Below are 15,308 nucleotides of genomic sequence, written 5' to 3' on the forward strand. Positions count from 1 at the left end.
GTTGGAACTGGCAAGGTTTTTATTTGCATTGTAAAAATTGCATTTCTTGCCTAAATCAACATTTCCAATGCAACCAAAATAAAACTTAACTACAAACATCATACATTACCATTTTTCTTTGTGTTTTTCACCTTGGCAAGACCAAGTTTCATCACCTACCTGTCAGCATATCGTAAAGTGTTCAGGGTATGCTCTGTAGCTGTGTGGCTGGGTGATACATTGGCTATCATACATGTCTTGGAATTGCCAATGAAGGAATCCTTAAGCACCTGGGGTGGAAAGGTAAAAACAAGATTCTTAGCAACTCATGTATTTATTTTTAAACACGCGTTTGCTCTTATTTTATACAAAATATGGGGGAAAGTGATTTAATCAGCTTGGAACTCATGAAAAGTTAGGCTAAGTTACCTTTCCTATAAATTAACGATGTGTACAGAAGCAGTTTAACATGAGTCCAGTGACACACAGTTACTGTCTCTTTTATTTTTTAACATGCAGTCCTCTTGTCTCAATTTGTCTTGCAATTGTTTGTTTACAATTTAAAATTACTACGAGTGTTAATCAGAGCTTTGAAAAAGCGCTTGCACCAAATGCCACAAAGGTGCCCACGTATTTTGAGGAATAAAGCATATGTTACAGCTAGAGTGAAGCAATGTTGATGAACACTCCCAGGACTGTTACTGCACAAAGTGTGCAGAGTGGTTGGAGATAGGTGGTAACAGAATGAGTCTGGAAGGTGGCGTTTGGGCGTTTAGTTCGGGTTTAGGTTTATTTGGTTTTTACCATGCCAGCTCCAGGACTGACTGGTAGAACTGGCAGCTGGCCTTAATTCTGTGATTATCTTTAATTCTTTAATGTTTTCAAAAGTTATGCATTTCTGTTTTCTTCAAGAGTCTAATAGCGGTTATTGAATTAAGCCTTTTTTTTTTTTTCGGTCGTCCTCATCAGGGAAGTCTCTACTGTTGTTTTTCTGCTCATTTTACCTGAGTTAATTTGCTTTGCCGGAAAGGAGTATGTGCATGCTCCTGATCCAATGCCCGGATGCATTCCTTTAGCTACCAAAGGAAAAGAAACAGAGGGGGAGAAACATGTGAATCACATACTGGCAAGGAACTGAACTGTGTTAGAAGGCAGCTGCTCTTAAGCCATTTCCACTCACACCAATGCAACGCACCAAACCCTGCCAAAGGGGAGAGCATGGACCAGCACTAATTAGCTGTGGGGGGAGCTGGATTTGAGCTCAGGTTTGAGCCCATGCTCAGAAGGTGGTGTAGATACAGCCTGTCTGTCTAAACAAACGTCACTGTGACCTCGGACAGGCTAAGAACTATACACAAAACACTGAGAAAGAAGCAACAGACAAACGAGGGATGGATATAGAGCTACAGAACTCCCATTAAAACTAACAGAACATGAGCAGTTGGCTACACCTATGGCTTTCACAAAATGCATCCAATCTTCTTCCTGTTAATAACCATCAACAGAAGTAGTCTGTAGTCTTGAAGAGACGTCCCTTGATTTACTGCCAGCCTTGGAAAAAGATGTCAAGTTCAAACTCAAAGATGTGCACTTTTTTTGCCATGTTTCCACTGGAATAAGCACAATAGTATGGCACTCCATGTCAAGCCTGGATGCTCCCTAAAACTGGCAGAAATAGGCTGTAAAGCCATAAGACAAGTCATTTAGAGCAAATATTGAAGGAAAAACAAGCAGGTTACAGTATTGCCATGGTGATACTACCGTGAAGCAGCCTTTCTCCATTTAAAGTCTTTCTACCTTCAACATACACCCACTTAAAATGACACTTATTTCCCACTTTTACTGCATTTTATTAAAAAAAAAAAAACACACTTCTAACAACAGATCAAACTGTTCTAATTTTCTATTCTGCTTCTTATAATTGCAGTATCTGAATATCTTTTATTTGAAAACAACGTGAATATTCCAACCAGCAGCAAGCTTCAGACTTCATGTGTTTTAAGACCTGAAGAGAGCATTATGATCACTGAGGGCAGTAGGTTTTACAGGCTGCAGATCATGTGGACTTACCTAAAGATGCCTTTTATAGTCAGTTGTCACTACTTGTAGACTACCTAGGTATTTACCAGGCTTCACACAATAACAAAAATACAGACACTCTGATATAAAGTTCCTCTTAAAAGAGTTTCATGAGCTTACATTAAGCCTCACTTCTCAGTTAAACTTTCTATTCAGGTCCTGACTCCCCATGCCACTCAGTTACTCACCAGCAAGTACTCAGGAAAGCATGAAGTAGAGAAACATTTCACTTTACATGCTGTCTCCCAGTAGGAACGCCCATGTTCCATGGCGGGAAAGCCTCTGTGCAAAAGAACATTCTACATTCTCTAAGCAGAGCAAGCCACCTCCTATTCACAGCGCACTAAGAGGTACAGTTGTGTGCATTAACTTCAGCACTGTTGACTCGTACTCACTGATTGCATTTCACCTTCAGCCTCACTCAGAGAAGCCCTCAGTCATCAGTGAGCTTTGTTCATTTGAATTAAAGGTGGTGCAAAGCCTTCTGGACAGTTTATACGTACAGGCACTTCTGCTTTATCTTAGGTGGCATTTCTGTGCTCCTTGTCCCTCTTTACATAACTGTGTACACCTAGAATTTGCATTAAGAGTGCATTTCTTCCTGTTCCTTTCTCCCCACACATGAACTGCTAGTTTCTATGCTATTTCTATGCTATGCTATTCTATTAAAGTCCTTTACTCCTGATTTGAAAGAGAAGTCTGAGTTCAAGTGGTGAAAACAAGCAGCAGGAACAGATGTGCTTTTATGAAACAAAACAGGCAATCCCAAGCCAATATTCTCTAGAAATAAAAGAGACAAATCTTTCTATATAAAATAAGGGACGCTCATTATACTATACCTAACATTCTCCATGCTGTGTTTACCTGGGTGGCTGTAAGAATGGATTAAAAAGACTTTGTTTTTATTACAAGGTTACTTCCCTCTTAAAATGTCTTTCAGGCAAAAGACAAATTAAACTGGACACGCTTCATACTTCGGATGTTTTTTCCCCTCCAAAAGATATACATATGTTATTTGGTCATTCATTTTTATCCTAAAACACATGCTAATAACTGAATACAAAACCTTCCTCAAACATGCTAGTTAGTATCTTACTGCTAAAAGACTTTGGTTGATTTCCGCTCCTTCCATTTTTGTTTGTCGATCTGAGTCTCTGGCATCAGCTGCCCTTTCACTGCCAGCCAAGTCAATGAATGATATCCTAGAAAAGACAAAGTTACATTTATCTGGTGGGATTTTTTTTTGTTTTCAAACCAAAGGGCTGCAATACATGACAACAGAAGAATGGTTAGAAATAACTACCGTTGAACAAAGAGAAATAACCACTGGGAATATCTGAGGCAACAAATAAGCATGGTAGCAGGAACATTGTCAGATCATACTGACACTAACAGAATCATAATAGAAAGTACAATCGCATGTGATGAGAGTGCTGCACATTTTAATGGATAAGCTGTTTAAAGTGTAACACATTCATCTCTCAAGATAATCCCTGCGCTTGTAGTTTCTTAAGAACACAGTTTAAGAAATCCTAAGTTTCTTGATTCTCCTTCCAGGTAAAAGAGACAACAGCCCTGTCAGATGGGAATTCAGGGCAATATGAACAGAAATTTCCAGTGTAATTAATTAATACAATGAGCTTTCAGTGTTCCTTTTCCCTTTCTTCCACAAACCTCCATTACTCCTCTCATGTTCCCTAGCTCTGCGTGCCAGCTGCTGTACTGAGTGATGCACTGCATCTTTGTCTTTGCCCTTCTTTTTCTGGAACGGCACTGAATTCTATTACAGGCCTATCTAGGGATCCTTTCCGCACTCCAGCTCCACTTCGCTTTCAGTAACAAAAAATGGCACACGTGCCACACCTACATAACCACATGCATTTCTATTTCTAAGCCTGCCTGTTCTGCCTTTTCCTCTCTCCACTATTTGTGGCTCTTCCATTTTGCCTTGTATTTAAAATAAGATTCTGGAAAGCAAGACTGTGTGGTAGTTGCTGGAAGGGTGTGTTAGTATGGTTTTTCTGACGCTCAGCAGTTATATAGGTGCTTAGACCTCTTTCCTCAGACCTATTTCTTGGGGTTGTTTAGTCTGGAGAAAAGGTGACTGATAAGAGGCACAATTACAGTCTTCAAATACATAAAATGGCTGCTACAAGAGCAAGTAAACTGCTCTTATTGTCTGCTGCAGATAGCATCACAGCCACACTCTCAAATTATCGTGGAGGTTTTGGTGACGTACTATGATTCCTCTGGCCAAAGGCAAACATCTCTGATGGAATCATCTCCACCTGAGCTAGTCATCCCGGGCTCCCTTTGTAGGCAATTAGAGGACAGAGGTGCTTTGAGGGGCCAGTCTGCCTGACCTAATGTAGGTGGCTCTGCAGAATGGCATAAATTGGACCATAGAGGCAACTATTTCTTTCTACTGACTTCAAAGGTGGCGAGCTCATATGTGGATGTGCCCATTGCAGACATCTACCTTTAGCCAGATGAACACCAGACAGAAGCAGCTTTCCAATGCTGAAGATGAAGGGATGGATTTGATTGCCAAACTCCTTCACTGGACGTTTTTACAAACAAGTTTGACAAAGGTCTCACAGATGTGGCTTAAGCGCTCTCTCTGGGAACACAGAAAGGACTGTGAAACTTCTCAAAGTCCCTTTAAACCCTTTCTTCTGATATAACTCACTAACTCAACACTGCCCACTAACTCAACACCTCCTCTTTCTTTGCCTCCTGGATGTCCTGGGCTCGACTTCCTCATCAGCAGTGAGCACTCTCACTTCTAGTTTTACCTTCCAAATGTCCTGTTGGCTGCATCTTTAATTTGGATTTGGATGATAGCATGAGATCGAGAGGAATCCGAGTTAACTCCTGTAGCTCCTGTGCTACGTTCTTTCCCCCCCTTCAAAATCACCTGCAATACAAGGGGGAAAAAAATCTAAGCAAATTATAAATAAGAACACAATCTTGTTCTCCTAAGATCAGGTAACTTTAGGAGGAATAGTCCATTACAGCCTTAAAATCTGGTGCAAGGCAGCTGTTAAGTTAGACTGGATCCCTTCCAGTGCTTCTTTCAGAACTTTGTATATGGACTTGCTTGCAGTGACCCTATGGAGCTTAGAGAGCATGCTGCAGGTAATTAGTTGTTGCATCACACATTCATTCAGCTTTGCAAAATATCCAAACTATAAAATTAAAAACAAAAGTATGGCAGAAATGAAAGCAGGTTAGACTGCAGACATAACCTAAGAGACTCATAGGACTGACTGTTTCTTGTGTCCTATAATTTCATTTTCTCATGTGACAGATGGGTACTGTTACCCAGAAAGTAACACAAAAAATACAAAGTTCCAAATCCTTTCTCCGTTTCCATAATACAAATAAATTATGCCAGAGTAAGAAACAAAATTAAAAGATCAATTATACTCAATGCAACAATAAAATAAGAAAACAAAGAAGAGAGGAAGGGCAGAAGGACAAAGGCTCCTTCAAGATACAAATCTGGATGATTCTCTTTTGCAAACTTTTAAGGACTGTCACAGAAAGTCTAGCAGCAACTGCAGCAGAGCACCCATAAAACAGTAATTAATTTTGTTTCTGGTTATAAGAACAGATTAAAATACTTTTAGCAAAATCAATGCATTATCAGTTGACAGATGGGCATTATTCATGCATTTTAGTGGCCAGTTCTCCACCAGCAACCTAACCACCTGCTGCAGCTCCCAAACATTGTATTAGTGCTAAATGCAGATAAGTTCTGAACCAAAGCCAACATCAATGAATAGTGAATAACTAGGAATGCATTGAAGACTCTTCCCATATGTCTGTTTCAGACTATTCAGAAGCTCTGAGTCAAGTCAGTGACATTTCTGTGTTCAAAAGGGCCTGTGGACAATTTCAAATTATTTTTTTTTCTGAGATACCTGTAAGAATATAGTTATTTCATAGCTCTTCTCTGTGTGGAATGTGATAACACAGGGGAATGTGTTAATCCACCCTATAGCAAATTTACAGTCTAATTTGCAGAAGCATAACCAGCATGTCCCGAAGCTTGGAGTTAATGGAAGATGAAGAAGAAAATTAAATGGAATATAAGTGGGTAACACCATGCCAATTCTAACGAGTCAATTACACTATCAGGCACTTATAATTTACACTTCCTTACTGAGAAAAGGAATTAAACTATGCAAAATCAGGCTAAATAGAGAGCAGATTTAACCAGGTTGCTTGCTGTGGGACAACGCAGAAAATTTGCCAGTGCCCTTTTAGGACTCAGCCAGGCAGGGAAGGAAAACTGAAGTTTTGGCTTCTGCTGAATGTCAGCTACCATTTAAAGGTCCTGATTTTACTTAGCTGTTATCACCCACATTATGTAAGCCATGTCTTAATCCTAATTCAGATCAATATCTCAATCTTAAGTATTTTCTAATTCTATTAAATTTCAAATTTAGATATTTTGTCCCACATCAAAGTACCTTTAATCTAGAAAATTTAAGTTCGTAGAATCCACAGAAATCACAAGGGGAGAAAATACTTAGCCAGCTTCCAGGGTTCCTTGCTGGGACACTATTTAATTTCTGGAATAGTGACAGAAGCCTATTTCTTGGCAAAGATCTTTCCACAAGGAGTGGCAGCAGAAGCGACAGCTGTAAATCAACAGCTTGCATGTTGCTAACAGAAGTCACAGTGACCCAAGAAGCTTACTGAATAAAGGCACTTTAATAGTGCTCCTCAGTGCTCTGCTGGAGTTGCCCATTTCAGAACCTTAAACAGGAACACAAATGTACTACACAACAAATAATAACCTCTGCAAATGACACATCTCACAAATTAGCAAATTGGGCTGTAGAAGACAAAAAGTAATTGCAAACATAGAGGTTACCTCCAACAGCAGATCTACAGAGTCCACCTGAACCTCCCGCAGTCCAACTATTTGAACAATATGCTTGCCATCTTCTCTCGCAAAAAGCCTGAAAGAGTGCAGAAAGGAGATTGCTGAAGTTTTAAACAGCAGCAATGAAAACATATTTCAGTGCTATGACACTGTCAAAAAGCAACCAGGGCTGCCGACTGGAGAGAGGTACCACTATAATTAGTTTATTTTCAGAGCTGAAGAGGTATTTTATTTATAATGTGTACCTCTGACATTTCACTGTTAAGGAGACATTAGCAATGCATTTCTGATTGTTAGGGTACATAATAAAGCAGGGAAGTAAAATACCATGTTTACGTTTTAGAGTTCTTGTCTCTCTTTAAACTGCCTCTCTGCAGTTAACTGCATTTAACTTCCCTAGCAAGGTCAGACTGTAAGTTATGCTCTGTTCATGTTCTCAGGATTTTTGCACAGGATTTTAAAGCAGCTCCCATAGCCGTAATGTACGATTTCAGAGCACCTCTGCTATGAATCACACAGAAGCATTGCAGTATACAGGAAGAATACAGACATTCTACACACAGGATAAAGTTTAATCTTCCCCTTCCATGACATGTAAAACAGCAGAAAATAAAACAGCATAAAATACAAGGAGACTCTTTTTTCCATAGTAAATTGGGTCTTTACACGGCAGGTTCCAGTACCTGCTCCTTAAAATTGTTTTAGAGAAAGGGAACACACATGCCCTGAAATCGGTGCTTCTTTTGTAAAGAGATGCTCCTTTCCATGGGCAAAACGCGTCCCTCTTGAGCCCTCCAGCGTGCTCTAAGGATAGTGTTCTCGAGGCTGATAAAGGCCTCCAGCTGACACGTCATATTCCTTCAAAATCACTCCAAAAAGATTTTGCTGCAGAGATCTTAACTGACTGTTATTTTATTTAGAGATTTCAGACCACAGTGATTATTTTTTTATATCAAGTATCTACTGAGTTGTCCCGATTGCCATTCTGGCTGGAGCTTCTGTAGGATTACACATCCACCTGAACGGCTCTGGGGCCGAGGTGCTGCTGCTGAGGGTGATGGCAGCATCACTTGCGGAGGCTCGCTGCAGCCGGGCCACTGGGCTGCCAGGGAAAGGCACTCAGGGAGGAGGTGAGCAGACTCCACAGTGTGAAGCATGACAAGTGGGAGATCAACGGGATCCCCACAGACTTGACTGGCAAGAGCCAAAGCCCCACTGGCACACAGGAGGGGCACCCAGGGGTTATGTTTGAGCAGGGAAAGACAGGGACTCCACAACAGTTGGCGTAAGAAATTCTGGTGACAAGAAGGTTCTTCCTCTACCTATGGATATTCTGCTAATATATTATTATAGTATAAGTAAAACAGCACGAGCTCATATCTCAACCATAAGTCCTTATCCTTACTTACTTCTCCCCCTAAAATAGTAAAAAACCAGTAGTGCCTATCAGCACTTAGTGTCAGATTTTGCCTTCCTCTCCAAGTAGCTTCTGGGAACAACCCTAATTAAATATGTAATATTTACTATAAATGATAATATGTTAAAAGTAATTGCATGGAACACTAACTGATTTATAAACAGTAACCAACTGATTCATAACCATAGGTTTATAGTAAATTGTATTTTTATTTAAATACCTTTTCCTTCCATTTAGCAGGTCATAGAGCTGTCCACAGTAGATCTCATAAAAACTGATCAAAACATGGAGATCTTTCCTTGACTGTGATGCTTCTAGGTGTCCAAAGATGTCCTTGGCAGCCAAGGCGTAGAGTCCTGGGTTCCGGTGAGTACCTATCATAGTGTACGTCTTCCCAGCACCAGTCTGCCCATACGCAAAGCAGGTTGCATTGCCTCTGTGAAGATAACTTCTAGTGTCACATCTGATTTATTAATATCTATTAAAAAAGGTTCTGCAATGTCAATATCTATCTATAATGGCCTCTTAGCAATGAGGTTTGGTTTGCTATCCTATCTGGGAAACTGCAAAACACTTAACAGTGATTCCCAAGCGTGTCCTATGGAGATCTGGCATGTCACAGAATACTGGCTATCTTCCTTTCTTCCAGATGCCGAAAATGCATTTAAGGAAACTCAGAGTTCACAATTATTCTTCCAGCTGTTTAGATGCTGCAGAAGTATCATGGAATTATGAATGGGAATCCTACTGATTATGAATTCACTGAGAAAAATTATTGTGACATGAGATGCAAAACAGCCACAAGTCAGGTTCTAACACATTGTTTGTGATGGAAATTAACACCCCAGCACTATAATTTATTGAGTGAGGCTGCAGTCCTGCAGGCAGCCGAGTCCGTCTGAAGGGATGTTGTTGCCCAGGGGAAGGTCTGGCTCTTCCCTTCCTCTGCTCCCAGCTGTGTGACCTGCCCTGCTGACCCGTCCCTTCCTGCGCTGGCTCTGATGTTTGACTCGACTGCACTAAAACAACACAAAGATTTTGACTGTTTTGCAAGCTAATTTTCTGCTGTTTCAGTGAATTGAAGTACCCCACAGAGAATCACAAAATATGGCCAAACTGGCTTCACATAACCTATGGGAATGTGTCTAGTGGGGGGTAAAGAAGAGGATCATCCCCATTCAGTGGCAGAGCTGTTTGGTTCGCTCACTCCAGCCACTGAAATCACAGTCTGGGCTTGTTCCAGATTGCTCCTGCTTTGTCATCATATCACCTTAACACTATAACAGCAATGCACATAAAATGTCAAGGAGGTCTCAGGATATGGCTCCACTGCCCCTCAAGCCCATGTAAATTGAGGTTACTGGGTGCCTGCTTTTCCTTTCCCCATTCTTGTTTTTAAACAAGCACTGAACCCACAAGTAATATGTGAACAGATTCAAGGAACCAAATCAGACAAAAATAACTACAGAACAAATTATTTATTCTCCCCTACCTTAAAAAAAAAAAAAAAAAAAAGACATTTTAGCCATCTCAGTACCCTGGCAGAGGAATGGGTAAAATGTAGGGATGTGGGAACATTTTCTTGCCAGTTTAGATTGCAGAATTACCCTGCTGTGGTGTCAGATTAGACCAATGCCAGTGAAGGGAATGAAGCAGGCGGGACAGAAAAGTTGGAAAAAGCTGAGAAAAAACAGCGGCATCTCATTTAGTGTCATTACGGGATTAGCTGTAATGTGACCTGTGCTTTTAGTGATCATGTAGGCAAGCTACAAGCCTCATTCTCCTTTTTCGCTTTCCATTTTTCAAGAGCAAGATACTTTCTGTCTCTGCTGATCATACTTGCAGATTTTCAGTAACAGAATGCTCCATTTTGCTCATTTTCATCATGGATATGTAATCTATTCCTTCAAAAATGCAATTATATTCCAACTTGTTACTTAGAGTGAAAATAAGACCACTCATGTAAGCCATCATCAATTTCCCATTAATCAGGAAGTATGCAACTATGATTAAACATCTAAGCAAATATAAATCAATAAAATAAAAATAAATTACAAGACTATTAATTTCTATTGCCCTGTGAACTGTACAAATACATGCAAAAATGTCTTACAGCAGTCTCATTAAAGGGGTAATATTATTCCTCTACAGATGAGTGTGCTACTGCACATAGAAGCTTTTGCTCAAGTGGAGAAGAGACTTCAGAAAACCTGATACACATTTTCTTCATTCCAGGCTAGCCATGGTGTCTCTTTATTGCATCTGAGGTTCGATTTTAACTTTTTCTGTGATTTACATTTCCCACCAATTGTGAAGAAAGTTTTCCCTGATTTATTTTGTCAAAATTGCAACCAAAGACATTCTAAGAGAGGGAAGGTATGTGGCAAAGGTGAAATGAACACATTTTTCAAAACATGAAAAGCATAAAAAGAAAATGAAAACAATTTATGAAAATGGTAAACAAGAAGGCAAAAAATAACAAATGTAAGCACTGATGCCCTACCCGTTAAAAATATGCTGAATGAGAGGATGAGCTGTCTTCATATACACATCCTGATTGGTACATGACTCCCCAAAGACTTCATCAAAATAAAAAACATGCTGAAAAATAAACATGATTTTTAAATGAAAATGAATGTGTTTCACTTCCTCTTCATGCCCATTCAAAGGCAAATTTAAATAACAAAGTCTTTCCAGTGACTTCCTATAGCTTTGGATCAGGTACAAAGTGATCTAGAACATTTAGCATGCAGCATGACATATGCAGCAACACATCATTACAACTAATCAAGAGACTGTGGGTAGGGGGAAAAAAAGGAAGGAAAGATGCCTTAATTTCTCATCATTCTGAAACAGAACATGCCACAGCCTTCTGACAAGAAAAAATAAAATAAAAACTCTAATATGCTAATCAGAGAAAACCCTCATCTATTCCTGAAATGAGTCAGCCTACAGATGTACCGTAACACTGTAGCAGTAAAGTGAACTCAGAGTCAACTCTTGACTCGATTAAAATTAGTCCTCAGTTGTTATTATGTTCAGCAGACTTTAAAACTTTTTGTGCCAGAGAAGACATAAACGATTCCTAAGCAAAGGTGGATTGTATTATCTCAGAAGGGGCAGGAAAACCCAAAACTTCCCACACTCCAGATCTGACCCAAAGCAGCAGGGTCTGTGGAAACACTGCGACAGAAGTCGTTATGGGCTCCTTCTAGGGTAAGAATAGTGTTTATACGGACAGTCACAAAAATCCCATTTTCAAAAGAGCCTCCACGGACTGGTATCGAACATTATACTCTTACACAGGGGAGTCAAACTCATTTTCACCAGTGGCCACGTCAGCCTTGCAGTTGACTTCAAAGGGCTAAACATAATTTTAGGACTGTATAAATGTAACGACATAGTGTAGTTACTGCATTACATTCAGCCCCTTGAATGCAACCACGAGGCTGACGTGTCCACTCGTGAAAACGAGTTTGACACCCCTCTAATAAAGTCACTGCAGTGTACATTCAGTCTCTAGGACTGAATCATTTCAGCGATGCACAAACCAACCACATTAGTGCACAGGCAGATTAAACCTGGGAGTCTCAGCAGCTACACTGAGCTCAGAGGACAGAAGTGCTCTGTGATGGGCCTGCAGTTTGGGTTCCCTGGCCGCGGAGCTGGAATGTGCCCCACCGACTCCCAGCTGCTCTGTACCCCTTGCTGTGCTTTCCATAGGAACTAGAAGTGGAAGGAGGGTGAGTAGCCAGACTTGGAAGCAGAGAAGGTCTCCTGAGTCCTATAGAACAGACACAGCCTTTGCCACGGCATACTTTTCTTTGGACTGTATTAACTGTCAGCAAAATTTCTTTTGTCTGTACTGACATAGCAAAATTAATTGCTGGTTATTTCACTACTGAGATACTAAAGCGATAAGCACTGCATAAATGCCCAATATAGGTCATAAGATGGAGGGAGTAGGGTGGAACTGCTGCACATGTTGCACCATAAAAGGTGGTACATTAACTGGGCCTGAGAGAGCTGAACTGAATTTTCACTAGATACCCTGAACAGTTGTTCCTATGACCCAGACTGTAAAAATAACACCCAGTAGAGCGAGAATGGCTTGCTGCTCTCTAGAAATCAGTTCTCTTCCTGGTGCTGTCAGTCAAAAATGAGAATTTGAACTATGACAGCACAAGGTATTTGGGATTAAGAAACAAAGACCAAAAGGGAACTTAATTTTCAAAAGCATTTAAGAACAAAAGAAGGGAGGGGATGAGGGTCTATGCGATTCTTTGAAACAGTCCTACAGTGCTGGAATAGCAAAAAAGGAACTCCTCACTGAAGCACCCTGGAAAGCTATCAGGAGACTCTGCAGCAAGCGATGCTCCTGCAGCAATGGCCTGTAGCAGAGGGTTTTATTAATATTTTGCCACATGCAAAGAAAGCTGCAAGAGACGTGCTTTTGAGGCTTAACATCCTGGGCACAGGTTTTCTGCCACAGGCTGGTGTAAGTCAGAAGTAATTCAAATATACTTATGCAAAGCTCACAGAAGAACCTACCACCTATTTCAGTGCAAGAAATGCCAACAGCCCTTTTCTGTTTTCCTTTATTGAAACTCAAAGTACAATTCGTTTTATCCCACCATGCAAGTGACTGGCCTATAAACACAACATTCACCTGGAGCATGTTACCTGTAAAATATATTGGGTAAGATCAACTGCCTCTTTCTTCTCATGAAGAAGTAGGGTTTCTTTATCTTTCACTGTGATGATATTAACCTCTCCACGTCGCTCCTCTCTCAGGCCTAGAGGACGTTTTCGGACACATACTCTGATTTTTTCGCTCTCTGTCCAGGGAGTGTCTTTCTCAGAAGTACTGGGTCTGCAACAACAGTGTCGTTTTGCATTTTAGAATCAAGTTACTACAGAATCTAGAATATGCATAAATGTGACTTAGTTCATTAGCTTTATCAGAGAAATGTTTCTGTCTTTAATGGCTTATTAAAAAAACCTCCACCTCACCTCTCATTGTTATATGGTGAGGTTTTTGCTGTTTTTTTCATAGATAGACTCAGGACTTTTGTGCACTTGTTGCTGGACCGGCATACTTTCTGTTGTCCACAAACATGTGATTGAAGGTGGCATAATATGCAAGTTAACTTAGTAAAATTTAATCTTGCTGAAATTATTCACAGTCATGATTAATCACCTAATTACATACAGATAAAAGGATGAACAGATCTTGAAAAGGAGAGCATATAATACTTAGTTGTTTTTCCTCTTATACCGACTTTCACAGAATCACAGAATAGTTTGGGTTGGAAGGGACCGTCAAAGGTCCTCTAGTCCAACCCCTCTGCAATGAGCAGGGACATCTGCAACTAGATCAGGTTGCTCAGAGCCCCATCCAGCCTGGCCTGGGATGTCTCCAGGGGTGGGACATCAACCACCTCTCTGGGCAACCTGGACCAGCATTTCACCACATTCATGGTAGAAAATATCTTCTTTGTATCTAGTCTGAATCTGCCCTCTTTCCGTTTAAAACCATCATCCCTTGTCCTATTGCTATAGGCCCTGCCAAGAAGTCTGTCCCCATCTTTCTTATAGGCCCCTTTTATGTACTGAAAGGCCATGATAAAGTCTCCAGATTTTAATTCCTCCTATTATAGGCTGTCAAACAGGTTACATGTAAATGATTCAAAGTGGCTAACAAGACAGTGTCACCATGCTCCTGTTCAGCTCAAAGGAAACTGGAAATATTTATCTCATCATTGTTTCCCCCTTGGTCTAGTAACCAATTTCTTTCTATTATCATAAAAGACTATGTGGTTTCAGCCAAGTGGCAAAGTTGTGCTCGGTTGTTTTGGCAAGCCTACTTCAGTTCCCTTCTAAATACCTCAGAAACATGAGGTCATTTCATGTTTCATTGACTAAAGTGCTGTGTAAAGCATTCTGTGATGCAGCATACAGAATATGCTTGAATTCAACCAAAATGTATTCATCCTGCCTTTCCCTTTTTAAAACTGTGTTTGGCCAAATGAGTAATGATTTTCAGCCTGGATTTGAATGTCAATTTGTGAGGGAAAAAAAAAACATTAATCAAGCTTTGACATGATTAAAAGTAGTGTTTCTGCTATGCTATCCAAGTGCTCTTCCAAAATCTCTTAATGTAGCAACTGAAAACTAACATATACTAGTTGCCTAGTAAAACAAAACTAAACCCACAAGTTACTCAATCTCTCATTACAAGTACAAGCTTGTAGTGTCATTGCTGTTGTGCTGCATGATTCCCCAGAAGCATATGACATGCAGATATAAATCTTAAGAAGTGATCTTCAAAGACTACACATGAGTAATCTTTACTTGTAACAGGAGTCCCTTTAATTTTAGTACTGGTCCTGCATTTAGATGGAAAATTCTTTCCTCTGAAAAGAAAGGCAATGATACTTGAAATAAGATGCTTCATAAGCTACTGCGAGCTTATGGATATCACTAGGCACCAAATGTTGTCCAACAAATGATCAGAGGCTCTGAATTCTAATTCTCTTCTCAGAGGCTGGAACTGGTGACCTACAGAAAGCTCCTGTTGTGTTCTAAGAGCCTGAAGGAGGAAAGAATGACTGCAAGACTTGGAGAAAGGGAAAACTGAAGACTTGGACACAGTTTATGAGAGAAAAGGCAGAAATTCTTTCTAGCAGAGAGGCCCATTGAATATATTCTGTAAGAGAAAAGAATGCATTTTGATTCTACATGCCTAACTTGAAGTTTAGAGTTTCTGTTAACCTTTTTAAAATAGAAGGTGTATTTTTTATTACTGAAAAAAAAAACCACACAACAAAAATCTCTACACAGTCCATTAGAAACTCAATTAGACAATAGGTCAGAAGAATCACTATGCACTGCTACTGTTGGAATTAAGCCATTTGCTCTGGGCAAGTGCAAAAT

The 15,308-nt window shown here is 40.1% G+C and overlaps 1 protein-coding gene across 7 annotated transcripts in view; it reads right to left on the reverse strand.

The window, feature by feature from the left end:
* Positions 1 to 15,308, reverse strand: part of KIF24 (kinesin family member 24) — a 30,453-nt gene that overhangs the window by 7,117 nt on the left and 8,028 nt on the right. For 6 of the 7 annotated variants that reach the window (XM_005507793.3, XM_065046989.1, XM_065046986.1 and 3 more), the window contains 8 exons: positions 13,056 to 13,245; positions 10,876 to 10,973; positions 8,593 to 8,808; positions 6,944 to 7,031; positions 4,854 to 4,975; positions 3,155 to 3,260; positions 984 to 1,055; positions 160 to 269 (listed from right to left, as the gene is read on the reverse strand). In XM_005507793.3, the coding sequence (XP_005507850.2) occupies positions 160 to 269; positions 984 to 1,055; positions 3,155 to 3,260; positions 4,854 to 4,975; positions 6,944 to 7,031; positions 8,593 to 8,808; positions 10,876 to 10,973; positions 13,056 to 13,245 (1,002 nt within the window). The remainder of the gene's footprint in view (positions 1 to 159; positions 270 to 983; positions 1,056 to 3,154; positions 3,261 to 4,853; positions 4,976 to 6,943; positions 7,032 to 8,592; positions 8,809 to 10,875; positions 10,974 to 13,055; positions 13,246 to 15,308) is intronic. The other variant, XM_065046987.1, reaches the window with a different exon arrangement.

Source organism: Columba livia, chromosome Z (genome assembly GCF_036013475.1).
Source record: "Columba livia isolate bColLiv1 breed racing homer chromosome Z, bColLiv1.pat.W.v2, whole genome shotgun sequence".
In the NCBI taxonomy this organism is placed as follows: Eukaryota; Metazoa; Chordata; class Aves; order Columbiformes; family Columbidae; genus Columba; species Columba livia.